Here is an 11,865-nt window from a genome sequence, read left to right as displayed (position 1 = left end):
TTATTACCTGAATAGAATGAAGCCAAGTGATTCGACTGCTGCCCTCCTCACATCGTCATTAACATCGCTGACCTAGGAAGAGAAGTGGAAAATGAGACTATCAAGACAGTGCTCTATTCCTAAACTGATACAAGGCAACCAACATTTAATGTAAATTAGCTGTCATTCCTTCATCAGAGTATCTTTTCCCTGTGTACATCGAAAAGTTGCACACCTCAAATACACACAATAAATAAATATTTAAATGACTTTTATGTTTTGTTTTGTTTTTTTGAGACAGGGTCTCACTATGTAGTTGAGACTGACCTGGAACTCATTATGTAGCCCAGGCTGGTCTCGAACTCACAGTGATGGTCCTGCCTCAGCCTCCTGAGTGCTGGGATTACAGGCGTGTGCCACCACATGTATTTTAAAAAGTCTTTCTCACTTTAGAAGACATCATGAGAATTTCACTTCAAGGATACTTATAAGCCTTTAAAACTGGTGAAGCTTAAGATTTAGGGCAACACCAATGATATGAATTGATTGTCATGAAAAAGAAGCCGCAAGAAATCATCAGGAGTGAGTGCTCAATATTTCAAATCAAAACATTAAGATTGGAGTTTGAGAAAAATTATTCAAGCTTTCCTATTGCCTTGCAAATAAAAATTTAGAATAAGCAAGCAATCATGAATAGGACAAAATTGTTAACCATTGTCTTGACTACTTTAAAGATTAAGAATGCAAAGTTTTTTTCAGTGTTCCACTGCCTGCCTCTCAAGCCCAAGATCCTGAGTTCAATCCCTGGTACCAAAACAAAAATGAAAAGTTTTTAGTTTGGTAGATTTATCAAGACAAAATTAAGAGAAATCAAGTGTCAGGAAGAAGTTTTAGAGCTTTGGGAATTGTACAGTGACTGCTGTAACTTTTGTTGTGGGTGTGTGATTTATGTCATTCTATTTTGTTTTGTTTTGTTTTGTTTTTTTGGTATGGGGATTGAACTTGGGACCTTGTGATTGCAAGGCAGGCAGGGGAACCACTGAGCTAAATTCCCAGCCCGGTGTGTAATTTATGAACCATTAGGATTTAATCTATTTTGCATGCAGGTCCAGTGGTTTGATGTGGGAGACAGCAATATTGATTATGCCCAAAGCAGGCTGTAAGCAGTGCAGGCTGCAGAGTTAACCCCACAATTCGCTTATTTTAAGAAGCGAGTCCAGCCAAAGGCTACATGTTGAGGTCAGAGTAACTCCCACTCAAATTCTGCTCCCACAATTAAAACCTTCTTACTAGAACAAAGTTCTAATTACAACCATATATTATGGCTACTCTGTTTCTAAGTGAGAACGCTTTGTCTTGTATTTTGAGACTTGCTTACAAAAATTTCCATAGAAACCACAACTGTGCATCCTCGCACTTGCATGTAGCTTGAATTTACCCCAAATTACTAATAAAAATGAGTGCCTTGGACGGACCAGCATCTTTGTTGGTTGCACAGGCCCTGGTTGTCCTAGTGCCCTGCTTTCTGTCTTTTAATGCTCTTTCTTGCTTCCTCAGGCTTGCGTCAGACACTGGGCAGGAGATCAGCGCCTAATGCAGAGGTTTCCAGTAACAATTCAGGGGTCCCTGGTGGTTTAGCGATTAGGCTGTAGTATGAATTGCTAGCTGCATCGGGGACAGGTCCCTTTTTCACTGGCGTATGCTGCAAACAGTGACAGCAGAGCAGAGCAGCTCTTCTTGTATCTGGCACCATTCAGTTGTTGGTAGCTCACTAAGAGCTACTAAGACTTTGCCAGCCCTAGTGGTGCATGCCTGTAGGCCCAGTACTTAGGGAGGCTGACAATCACCCTGACCTCAAGGCCAGCCTGAACTATATAATGAGACCTTGTTTCAAAAAAAAGACCTAAAAAGACTCTCCTAAAATATAAAGAGATTTTTAAAATTTAGGTCATGAATGTAAAATTCTCAAGTTTATGTAAATCTATGACTATTTGATAATAAGAGGTAAAAAATTAATTACAGCTGCTTTTGATGTTTGGTACCAGGGATCGAACTCAGGCCCTTCAGCTTGAGAGGCAGGCAGCAGAACCACTAAGCTAAATCCCCAGCCCTCGGCCCTAATTTAATGTTTCTTAATGCCCATTAGAGAGCTAAAACTTTCTACCTCAACAACCCTTGAGTACTTTTTGATGCCTTAGAAATAGGAAAAGTAGGCCGGGATTTAGCTCAGTGGTGCCACTGCCTGCCTTGCAAGTACAAGGTCCCAAGTTCGATCCCTGCTACCCATCCTCAAAAAATTCAATTGAGAAATAGGAAAAGTAATTTTTACTTCACAAAAACTAGGAAAGAGAAAGTCCATTCTAAGGCTAATTAGATCTCCCTCAGGAAAAAGTACTAACTTATTCTTTTTGTTCCTGGCTTTTAGTTTGTAAGTTTACTTTATTTTTTAAAGTATAATTTTATCTCTTTCAACAAATAAAATAAAATAAAATAAAAGGCGCAGCATAATTTCTCAGCTGCAGAATACCTTTTCTGGGTTATACTAAGAACCTAATCATTTTAGGTTCTTATAGTGTTTTAAATATGTCCTAAGTTCAAGCAAAATCCAAATGCTTAGGGCTTAACACATATTGCATTCATAAAGGGTATTACAAATAAATTTTGTAAGGTATGATTATCTCTGAAAAGAAGGGATAAGTAACAGTTTAAACATTTCTGCAAAGGACAGTGACCCTGTGTTTTACCCACTCCAGCACCATGGCAATAGAAACCCACTAAGACAGGTCATATGTGAAAAGTCCACTGTATGACCAGGGAGTATTATTTACTTTTAGTAAACTGTGTCTGAATTGAGAGAACTATGGAGAAGTCCAGCTGGAGAACATGGGCAGTGTCTTTCCTAGGCAGCATCTCTTGTAATAGAATGTCTCCTGGAGGGTCCCTGAAAGCTTATTTCATGGGCTGCGAAAAGAAGTGGTTCCTGTTCATTAGATTCCCTACCCTAGGATGATTACTTTCTCACACGGTCTTGCTTCTCACAAATGAGGGTATCCTTTGGAGTGGGGTTTTAGAAATTGTACTTATATGCCATTAAAGGCATCCATTTAAAATGGAATCAAAAAGCTGGGTGTGGCAATGCACGCCTATAATCCCAGCACTCGGGAGGCTGAGGCAGGAGGATCGCTGTGAGTTTCAGACCAGCCTGGGCTACGTAGTGAGTTCCAGGTCAGACTCAACTACATAGTGAGACATAGTGAGACCCTGTCTCACAAAACAAAAACAAACAAACAAACAAACAACAACATCAACAAAAACCAAAACAAAAAGGAAACAAATAGGGAAGGGTGGAGGAGTGAAGGGAGGGCAGGGGAATGGAGAAAAAATATGAACCAAGATACATCATGTAAAGGTATAAAATCCCAATGTTGAATTTAAGTGTACTGCATACCTAAAATGTACCAGTAAAAAAAAAAAAAAAAAAGACATCCATGTATACTGGCATACTATGACCCTGCCTGAGCTCCTTTTGTAAACCTAGGGCTGTGTTATGGACTATTGTTTTCAGTAAATGAGACCATGAAGTTGAGACCATGATGGTGTTCATGTGCTTTTGTATCTGCAGTCACCTAGGTATTCATTATCCACCTGCAAAATTTCCCTTCTACCCCATCAAAAAGAAGGTTCAGGTAACTTACGGCAACATGTAGCAAGCGTCGAATAGCTTTGTTGTTACCAGAGCCACAGTAAGCCATGGCCACAGTATACATTCCAGACCTTCGAAGAATTGGATCCTAAGAAAGAATAATTCAACATTAATCATCACCTTATCACTTCAGAGAGTAACTGCTGCTAGCTATAGTTTGTGAGGCTACAGTCCTGGCTACTCAGGAGGCTGAGGTGGGAGGATTACTTGTACCCAAACAGACCCCATCTCCAGTTGGGGATTTAGCTCAGTGGTTCCACCGCCTGTCTCGCAAGCACAAGGTCCTGACTTCAATCTCTGACACCAAAAATAAAAAAGAGGACCCCCCCCATCTCAAAAACCAAAAACCAAACCAAACAAAACCCCACACTAAAAAGAAAGAAAAAAAAAAGTTGATGCGGAAAACCAATGGGAAACAAAACAAAACAAAAACACACACACAACACACCAAAACCCCAAACAAGAAAACAGAACTGTTACCATGTTAACAGGTATGTGGTATCTACTAGGTTAAGCTGGTTTTAGCTATAAATTGGGAGAATTGTGGTTGCTAGCTTTGTAAATGGTGAGAAAGCTACAAACAAATACTGAAGGGAATTAATTATTCTTTATTTCCAATATCCTGTCACCTGTTTATTCTGCCTGACACTTTCTAAGAAGTATAAATGCAAATCAATATTAACACCCACAGCTCTAATGACAGTCAATTTTCATTTATGAAACAACAAAGAACTGGCTTTTAATTCCATATTCTAACTCACTTTGACCTTATTATTTAATTTCTAGGCACTGAGCACCAAATGAGAGAGATATGGAACCTTACAGTGGAACAAACTAATTAGCTAATTTAATCAATAAACTCTTAACAGTTTTTTTAAATCAAATTTTAGAGGGGACTATTACCAATGATTACCTACCATAACCAATATCACTACAAAACAAAAGGCAACAACTAAAAAAACCTTACCAAAATAAAGACACAGAGATTGTTGCTGTTTTCTGCTGAAAGAACAAGTAAACTTTGTACTTACTAAATCATTCCTAAAGCATTATTTCTGCAAGAAATCAACTTGTAAATTCCTAAAGTTCTCTGGATTTGCTTATTTTTATTACTGAAGCCATACCTAAATATCAGAATCTCAAATTATTCCCATTCACCTTTTCTAACCAGTGTTTTTCTTTACTTAAAATTCATTAAATTTATATATCTTACGAGAAGTTTTATGAGCAAATGTACCTCTAAGTGTCCCAAAGGAAACAGACAATTCCAGACCTGAGTGTGGGATGCTGGGAGGAAAGGATGAGTGGGCTCCCACCTTATCCCGACAGAGAGATTCTATGAGAGCGTCGGCCTCTTCCATCCTCCCGTACATCACTAAAGCAATGCCGACGGCGAGACCACGGAGGATCTTCTCATGCTGAGTTTCCTGTGCATAGCCGACCATGTCCTCAATAGCCTGGGCATTTTTAGAGCCTAACATAACCAAACCTAGGGCCAGGCCAGCTGCTTCTCCTAGAGAACAGAGCAAAACAGAAGAGTTACATTTACAAAGCCAGTAAGATACAACCAAATGAAAGTAGCACCTATTTGTACCAGTTATCCAAACAACTATTATTAGCTTCTATAACTTTATTTATTTTTGAGACAGGGTCTTGCTACGTAGTTCAGGCTGGTCTTGAACTCATGGTGGTCAGCAGTCCTCTTGCCTCAGCCTCCTGAGTGATGCGATTATAGTTGGAATGTTTTTGAAGCTGTTGAAAATAGCTATCTTCCTTTTAAACCTTGACAGAATGTACCATCAAATCCTACAACAGCTTCAGAAACATTCCGGCAACATTTTTCAGATTACTCTGCTAACTTACAACAGTCAGTTCTACCATAGCACACTGCCTGGGCTGGTGAGCTCCTTCTGCGCACACCATGGCCCTTTGGTTAGTAAATAATGTGTTTATGCTAATAAGCAAAAGTTTTAAAAGGACATACAGGATGTGCTGTTTTAGAAAACCTATCCTGCCTCGCAAGTGCAAAGACCTGAGTTCGATCCCCAGTACCAAAAAAAAAAAAAGAAAAGAAAATCCATGCACTGCAAAATGTGGTTTTATAAGATAAATATGACAAAATGGCCAAAATTAATTCCCCTTCAAGTAGAGATAAACAGGAGATTTTTAAGAGGCTCTAAAGTAGTAGAAGAAAACGAACACTTGCATTAATCCTATACCTGCTGTCCTCAAACATAAACGCTTACCGGTCACAGCATCATCCTGATAAAGGTTTGTTTTCAGCAAATCATACACATCCTGGCGCGCGGTTCCCATGGCAGCCAAACCAAGGCCCAGGCTGCCTCCGTGCCGAACGATCTAGAGGAAAGGCATTGGCTTTGTTGGTCCAGCATGCTGTACTTAAAATCCAAGCTTTTATTCCAACCTCCAAATACATTTCGACATCAAGGAATGCAGAGGTTAGCTCGGTGAGAATGATGAAAAGATCTGACAATCAGAAAGCCAATGGTAACCTTGGCAATTTAAATTTCAACAGAATGATGCTTCCTGGTGTAATAGAGTTGAGAAGTAAATGAGAGGAAAGTGGACAGAGAAGAGAGTACAAGTTTCTTTCAATAAATTTACATGAGAAAGGGAGAAGGACAGGGCAGCAACAGGGACGTCCAAGTGTAAGGGAAAGATTTTTTGGGGGGTGGGGGGAAGGTGAGACTTGAGTATGCTTATGGGCCAAGGAAGAGAAGCTGAAGCCAGAGGAGAAACAGGTATTTGACAGAACATGCTGTAGAGAAAATGGGGGCTGAAGGTGGGGCTTCTCTGGAAAAGGAAAGGTGAGTGGTTGTGTCAGTTTTGAATGCACAGTATCCTTTTATGACAGTCTTGCTTTGGGAACACAGCTCTCTCAATGGTCAGTATTGACGTCACTCATTTAGGAAGCTCCTACTTTGCCTTAGCCACAGTGTGGGCCTGGATCCCAGCCAGGATAATAGGATACACCTTCTTGGGAATTTTTAATCCAAGAACAGAACATTAGAGTTCAGCTGACAGTGGGGCCTGAAGAGATGAGCTCATCAGGTTCTTGGTGTATAGATTCCTGGAGCTGCCTGGCTCTTAACCTTTGTGAGAACTGGTTCATCAGTTTCCCATTAATTATATAAGTTAATGCCAATAAACTCCTTGCTTAAATTAGTCAGAAGGGAGTTCCACGAACTGTTTTTGGAACCATAAACCCTGTCTGACATGAGAGGACATGAGGGAAACATGTACACACTCACCTAACCACTCTCTACAGCCTTCTAAAAGAGGGCACTCAAATATGAAGGCCAAAGTCTAAAATCCTATTTAAAGTTCCTTAAAATTTAACAGAGCTAGCCAGGCATGGTGGCGCACGCCTATAATCCCGGCACTCAGGAGGCTGAGGCAGGAGGGTCACTGTGAGTTAGAGACCAGCCTGGGCTACATAGTGAATTCTAGGTCAGTCTCAACTACACAGTGAGACCCTGTCTCAAAAAACCAAAACAACAAACAAATAAACAAACAAAGAGCTGCTTAGTAAGTTTTCCCAAAAGAATACTTTTTCGTGAGACAGGCTGGCCTTGAACTCGTGGCAATCCTCCCGCCTCAACCTCCTGAATGCTGAGATTAGCGGTGTCCACCACCACACTCCACTTCAAAAAGAATACATTTTAAAAAATAGTATGGATTACAGGCGTGCGCCACCACACCTGGCTCCTTGCTTTTTTTTTTTGAGACAGGGCCTCACTATGTAGTTGAGACTGACCTGGAACTCACTATGTAGTCCAGGCTGGTCTCTAACTCACAGTGATCCTCCTGCCTCAGCCTCCTGAGTGCTGGGATTATAGGTGTGCACCACCACGCCCGGCTTCGAAAAATTATTAATGATCAAAAGCATCAAGAATTCTGATCTCTAGACTAGATGATAAATAAGAGCACTTATAATTTTCCGAGACTTCTAAAGTGTAAGAAATCAATGCATATTTTACAAATATCTAGTACTTTGTTTTTCTTGTCACATATAGGGTTTAAAGATCTGAGAAGCACAATTTTAGCTCACAGAAGAATAAGAAATTGCCTTTAAGAACAAACAAAATCTCTATGAGAATAGTATTGTTTAGGGTATCCTCAAATCTATAAAGTATTCACTAAGATAATATGACGAATAGAACGTTTCCTTAAGATTTTTAAGTAATGAAAATGTAGTTTTCATTGTAACCCTTACGTCATTGCTGGCGTTCTTGAGCTGATTCAGCAGATAGTCGATGATGTCGCCACCATGATTGGCATGAATGAGCCCCAGTGCATAGAGACCCCCACCTTCCTGGTAGGCTGACCCTGGAGACGTGTCTTTGGGAAGGTAGGTTGCCATTAATTGCAATGCTTCTTTCTCGTGACCCTGTTGAGTTTGACATGTTAGTAAGAGAAGCAGAGAGGAAAACAGACACAGGATTTTCTCTTAAATTCTGCTGTTCTACCAAAATGCTCAACTGTGGGGTAAGAGGTACTTAAGTGCTCTCCCTACCATACAGCTTCACATCTCAAGATCCAGTTACAACCTGGTTAGAAGACAGTGACTGCAAAAAAAAAAAAAAAAAAAAAAAAAAAAAAAAAAAAAAAAAAAAAAAAAAAAAAAAAAAGAAAAGAAAAATAACATACAATAAAATGTTGGAGATTTAGCTCAGTGGTACAGCTGCCTGCCTCACATGTGTAAGGTTCTGAGTTCAATCCCTAGTACCGCCCCCCAAAAAAAAGAAGACGACAGTGACTGCTTAACAAAACAATCCCCAAGCCAGGTGTCGTGGCTCATGCCTGTAATCCCAGCACTCAGGAGGCTGAGGCAGGAGGATCGCTGTAAGTTCAAGACCAGCCTGGGCTACACAGTGAGTTCCAGAGCAGTCTGAACTACATAGTGAGAACCTGTCTCAAAAAACCAAAAAGAAAACAAAAATAAAAACAAACAACAACAACCCAAAACAATGCTTCATTTTTTTCCTCTGTTCTATGTTTCCCCAATTTCTTCTGGTACTATGCCATTAACATTTCAAGTCATCCTTTGCAAAATGGCTCAGAGTCTTCACAGGAAAAGGATTTCCTCCTTTTATTAAAAAGAAAAACACAGTATTTTAACACTGTATTCATCCTTCACTGTAAGAGGATTGATTTGACTTAACGAACTGTAATTGACCATGAATAGTAAGCTGTTAATTTTTTAACCCCAGAAAAATTGCTTCTGTTCTGCTCCCCATACACACTGGAAAAAAAATTACCTTATGAATTACACCCAAACTTGCTGTAGCAGTAAATTTTGCCCAGTTAGTGGCTCTGGCCAACCACTCCAAGTTATCTCTGGAAGAAAAGAGGACTTAGTAATATTATTTACAAGTGAATTTCATAATCTGTTTATTGCAGCACTGTTTATTTACTGTGGGGTTGTACCAAGAGCCCCTGCATTGAGCTGTAGCCTCAGCTCTTCTGTTATTTGACACAGGGTATCCCTAAGTGATACTGCCAAGCCTGGGCTTCTAATGTAAAACTCAGGCTTGGCTGCGGGAATATGCAGGTACCAATGTCCACAGTTTCTGTTAAAAATCATTTTAAACCAAAGTGGAAATCTCCAAGCATATTTACCTAAGAAACTGGTCACTGGTAGTCCCACAGTGCATAAAGGAGTTTGCTATGACAGTCGCAGTGTGACATACAGAATTCCGTACTGCATCCTATAAAAAGAAGCAGGTTTTTATTACTAGCAAGACATCCACATCTGTGGGTGGTCACACACACACTCAGAAGCTCTATTTCGCAGCAAACACAGGAACTGAACTGCTACTTAGGATATGAACCTTGGGTATTTCTTTATAAAGACTAAATAGCTAGATTATTAAAAAAAAAAGCCAAGTCAAACAGTTTTATTTGCAGTCTTAATAAGGTAAACAGTAATTTTTTTTTCCCTCATTGAGTTTATTGGTACATTTTAGGTATACAGTACAGTTACATTCATTATTGGGATCTTGTACTTTTACATAACAGGTCTTGTAAACAGTAACTATTAGGTGGAAATTAGGTAGCAGATTTTATGATCTTTGGTTTCTTAAAACTTTACTTCCTATTTTTCTTCAGCTTCTTGGCTAAGGTCTCCAAGGTGTTGAGATACCTTGAGGAGCACTATTACAATTCTTTAGGCCTATATCCCTCACTGAAGTAATTTTATTTTACAGTGGTATCTTGGTTCACGAATTTAATTCTTTCCAAGATTCTGGTCATAAACCAAATATATTATGAACCAAATCAATTTCAATGGTTAGGTTCAATATTGACCTTATGGGGAAATTTGATTTGGGAATAGAAATGTGCAAAGAATTAAGTTTGTGAACCAAGATACCACTGTTTTTTTTGTTTTTTTTTTTTTTTGAGACCGGTTTTCATTACATAGACCAGACTTGAACTCACTAAGTAGCCCAGGTTGGCCCTGGATTCATGGAGATCTTCCTGCCTTAGCTCTCAAGTGCTGGGATTATAGGCCTATGTTACCATGTGAGGCTAATTTCATTTTTAATGGAACTATATTATAAAGACTGGCCTCAATTACATGTCATAAATGCAAATGTGATTCTGTGGGTTTTTTTTCCATTTGTAAAAATTGTATTAAACATTTCAAAAGGCACTAATATATATGCTTCAGTTAAACAACTGTTTACTCACTGAATAGCACACAGCTATAAAAAGGAATAAATGAGCTGGATAGGGTGGTACACACCTGTACTCCCAGAACTCCAGGAGGCTGTGGCAGGAGGATTCTAAGCTCAAGCCCTTCCTGAGCAACTTAGGAACACCAAGTCCCAAAATAAAAAATAAAAGGATAAGGAATACTGCTAATTGTGAAATTCCTAGATTCAACCCCTTTACCACAAACAATTAAATAAATAGATTAAAATCCTTGGGAATAGATATTGGGTAAGTAAAGGAGAAAGGTTTTTTTTCTGTTATATATCTTTTCATATGAAAGCATTTTGAAACAAAGTCATATTACCAGTCCAATAATTAAAATTAGCAATTGTTATATAAGTATCTCAACAAAGGTTGTAACAGTAAGAATCTCAGCTCTCAAGGAGTTTGTGGTTCAGTGAGAAATACAAATACATATGTTGCCTGCCTCGCAAGAGCAAGGACCTGAGTTTGATCTCCGGTACAAAACAAACAAAAAAACACACAAATACTTAACTATAGTGCTATCCTGATTGCATTATTTGTCTATAACATGTATACCTTAAGATACAAACCTAAAAAAATTCACGAAGTTTCCCAACAAGAGCACAAAAACAGGAGCTCAATCACTGCTAATTCCTGTGTGCACCCAGTAAGAAAGAAAGCCATTGTCTTTTGGTTTTTTTTTTGGGGGGGGGTGGGCACTGATCCCAGGCCCTCACTTTGGCATGCATGTACACTCCAGCCCCACGTTTTTTTTGAGACAGGGTCTCACTATGTAGTTCAGCCTGACCTGGAACTCACCATGTAGCCCAGGCTGGTCTCGAACTCACAGCGATGCTCCTGCCTCAGCCTCCTGAGTGCTGCCCACCATTATTTTTTACAAAACCTTAAAACACTAATATACTTTAAGAAACATAAAAAGGGGCCAGGGATTTAGCTTAGTGGCACTGAGTCTGCCTTACAAGCAAGCACAAGGTCCTGAGTTGGATACCTGGTACCAGAAGAAAAAAAAAAAAAAAAGAAAAACCTCCACTATGGATGAATTTCCTACCTTTGTATTTTTTAGAATCATGAGGTCTGTATTATTATTTCGTATTAGGAACTGCAGATGTAACTCGATAGCCATTTCACCACTTAAAATTTTAATCATTTTTAAAGTCTGGTCCTTGGGCTCTGGACTCTGCCAAAACAAACACGAATAAAACTTCATTAATTATTAAAATTTACAAATCCACCTTATTTCATTAGCCCTAAAACCAGGGAATTAAAGAAATGTATGTAAATACAACAAAATTCTTATTTTAATGGCAGAATTAGAAGACACTATCATTATTTGAAAGGGAGAAAATTTATTTAGTTTTTCATTAGATACCACTGAGATAAGATACCAGCTTGAGGGCTGTGGATTTAGCTCAGTGGTTCTGCTGCCTGCCTTGCACACTCAAGGACCCCAGTTTGATCCC

At 39.2% G+C, this 11,865-nt stretch overlaps 1 protein-coding gene across 1 annotated transcript in view; it reads right to left on the bottom strand.

Annotated features, from left to right (window-relative positions):
• Window positions 1–11,865, bottom strand: part of Psmd1 (proteasome 26S subunit, non-ATPase 1) — a 96,537-nt gene that overhangs the window by 60,842 nt on the left and 23,830 nt on the right. The window contains exons 11-17 of the mRNA XM_010608151.2: window positions 9,326–9,414; window positions 8,965–9,043; window positions 7,920–8,093; window positions 5,929–6,040; window positions 4,999–5,195; window positions 3,675–3,770; window positions 8–72 (exon numbers count right to left, since the gene is read on the bottom strand). Of these exons, the coding sequence (XP_010606453.2) occupies window positions 8–72; window positions 3,675–3,770; window positions 4,999–5,195; window positions 5,929–6,040; window positions 7,920–8,093; window positions 8,965–9,043; window positions 9,326–9,414 (812 nt within the window). The remainder of the gene's footprint in view (window positions 1–7; window positions 73–3,674; window positions 3,771–4,998; window positions 5,196–5,928; window positions 6,041–7,919; window positions 8,094–8,964; window positions 9,044–9,325; window positions 9,415–11,865) is intronic.

Source organism: Fukomys damarensis, unplaced genomic scaffold (assembly GCF_012274545.1).
Source record: "Fukomys damarensis isolate Sample0158 unplaced genomic scaffold, DMR_v1.0_HiC HiC_scaffold_16, whole genome shotgun sequence".
In the NCBI taxonomy this organism is placed as follows: Eukaryota; Metazoa; Chordata; class Mammalia; order Rodentia; family Bathyergidae; genus Fukomys; species Fukomys damarensis.
Note: the sequence above shows the minus strand (reverse complement) of the source record. Positions and strands in the feature narration are given on the sequence as shown.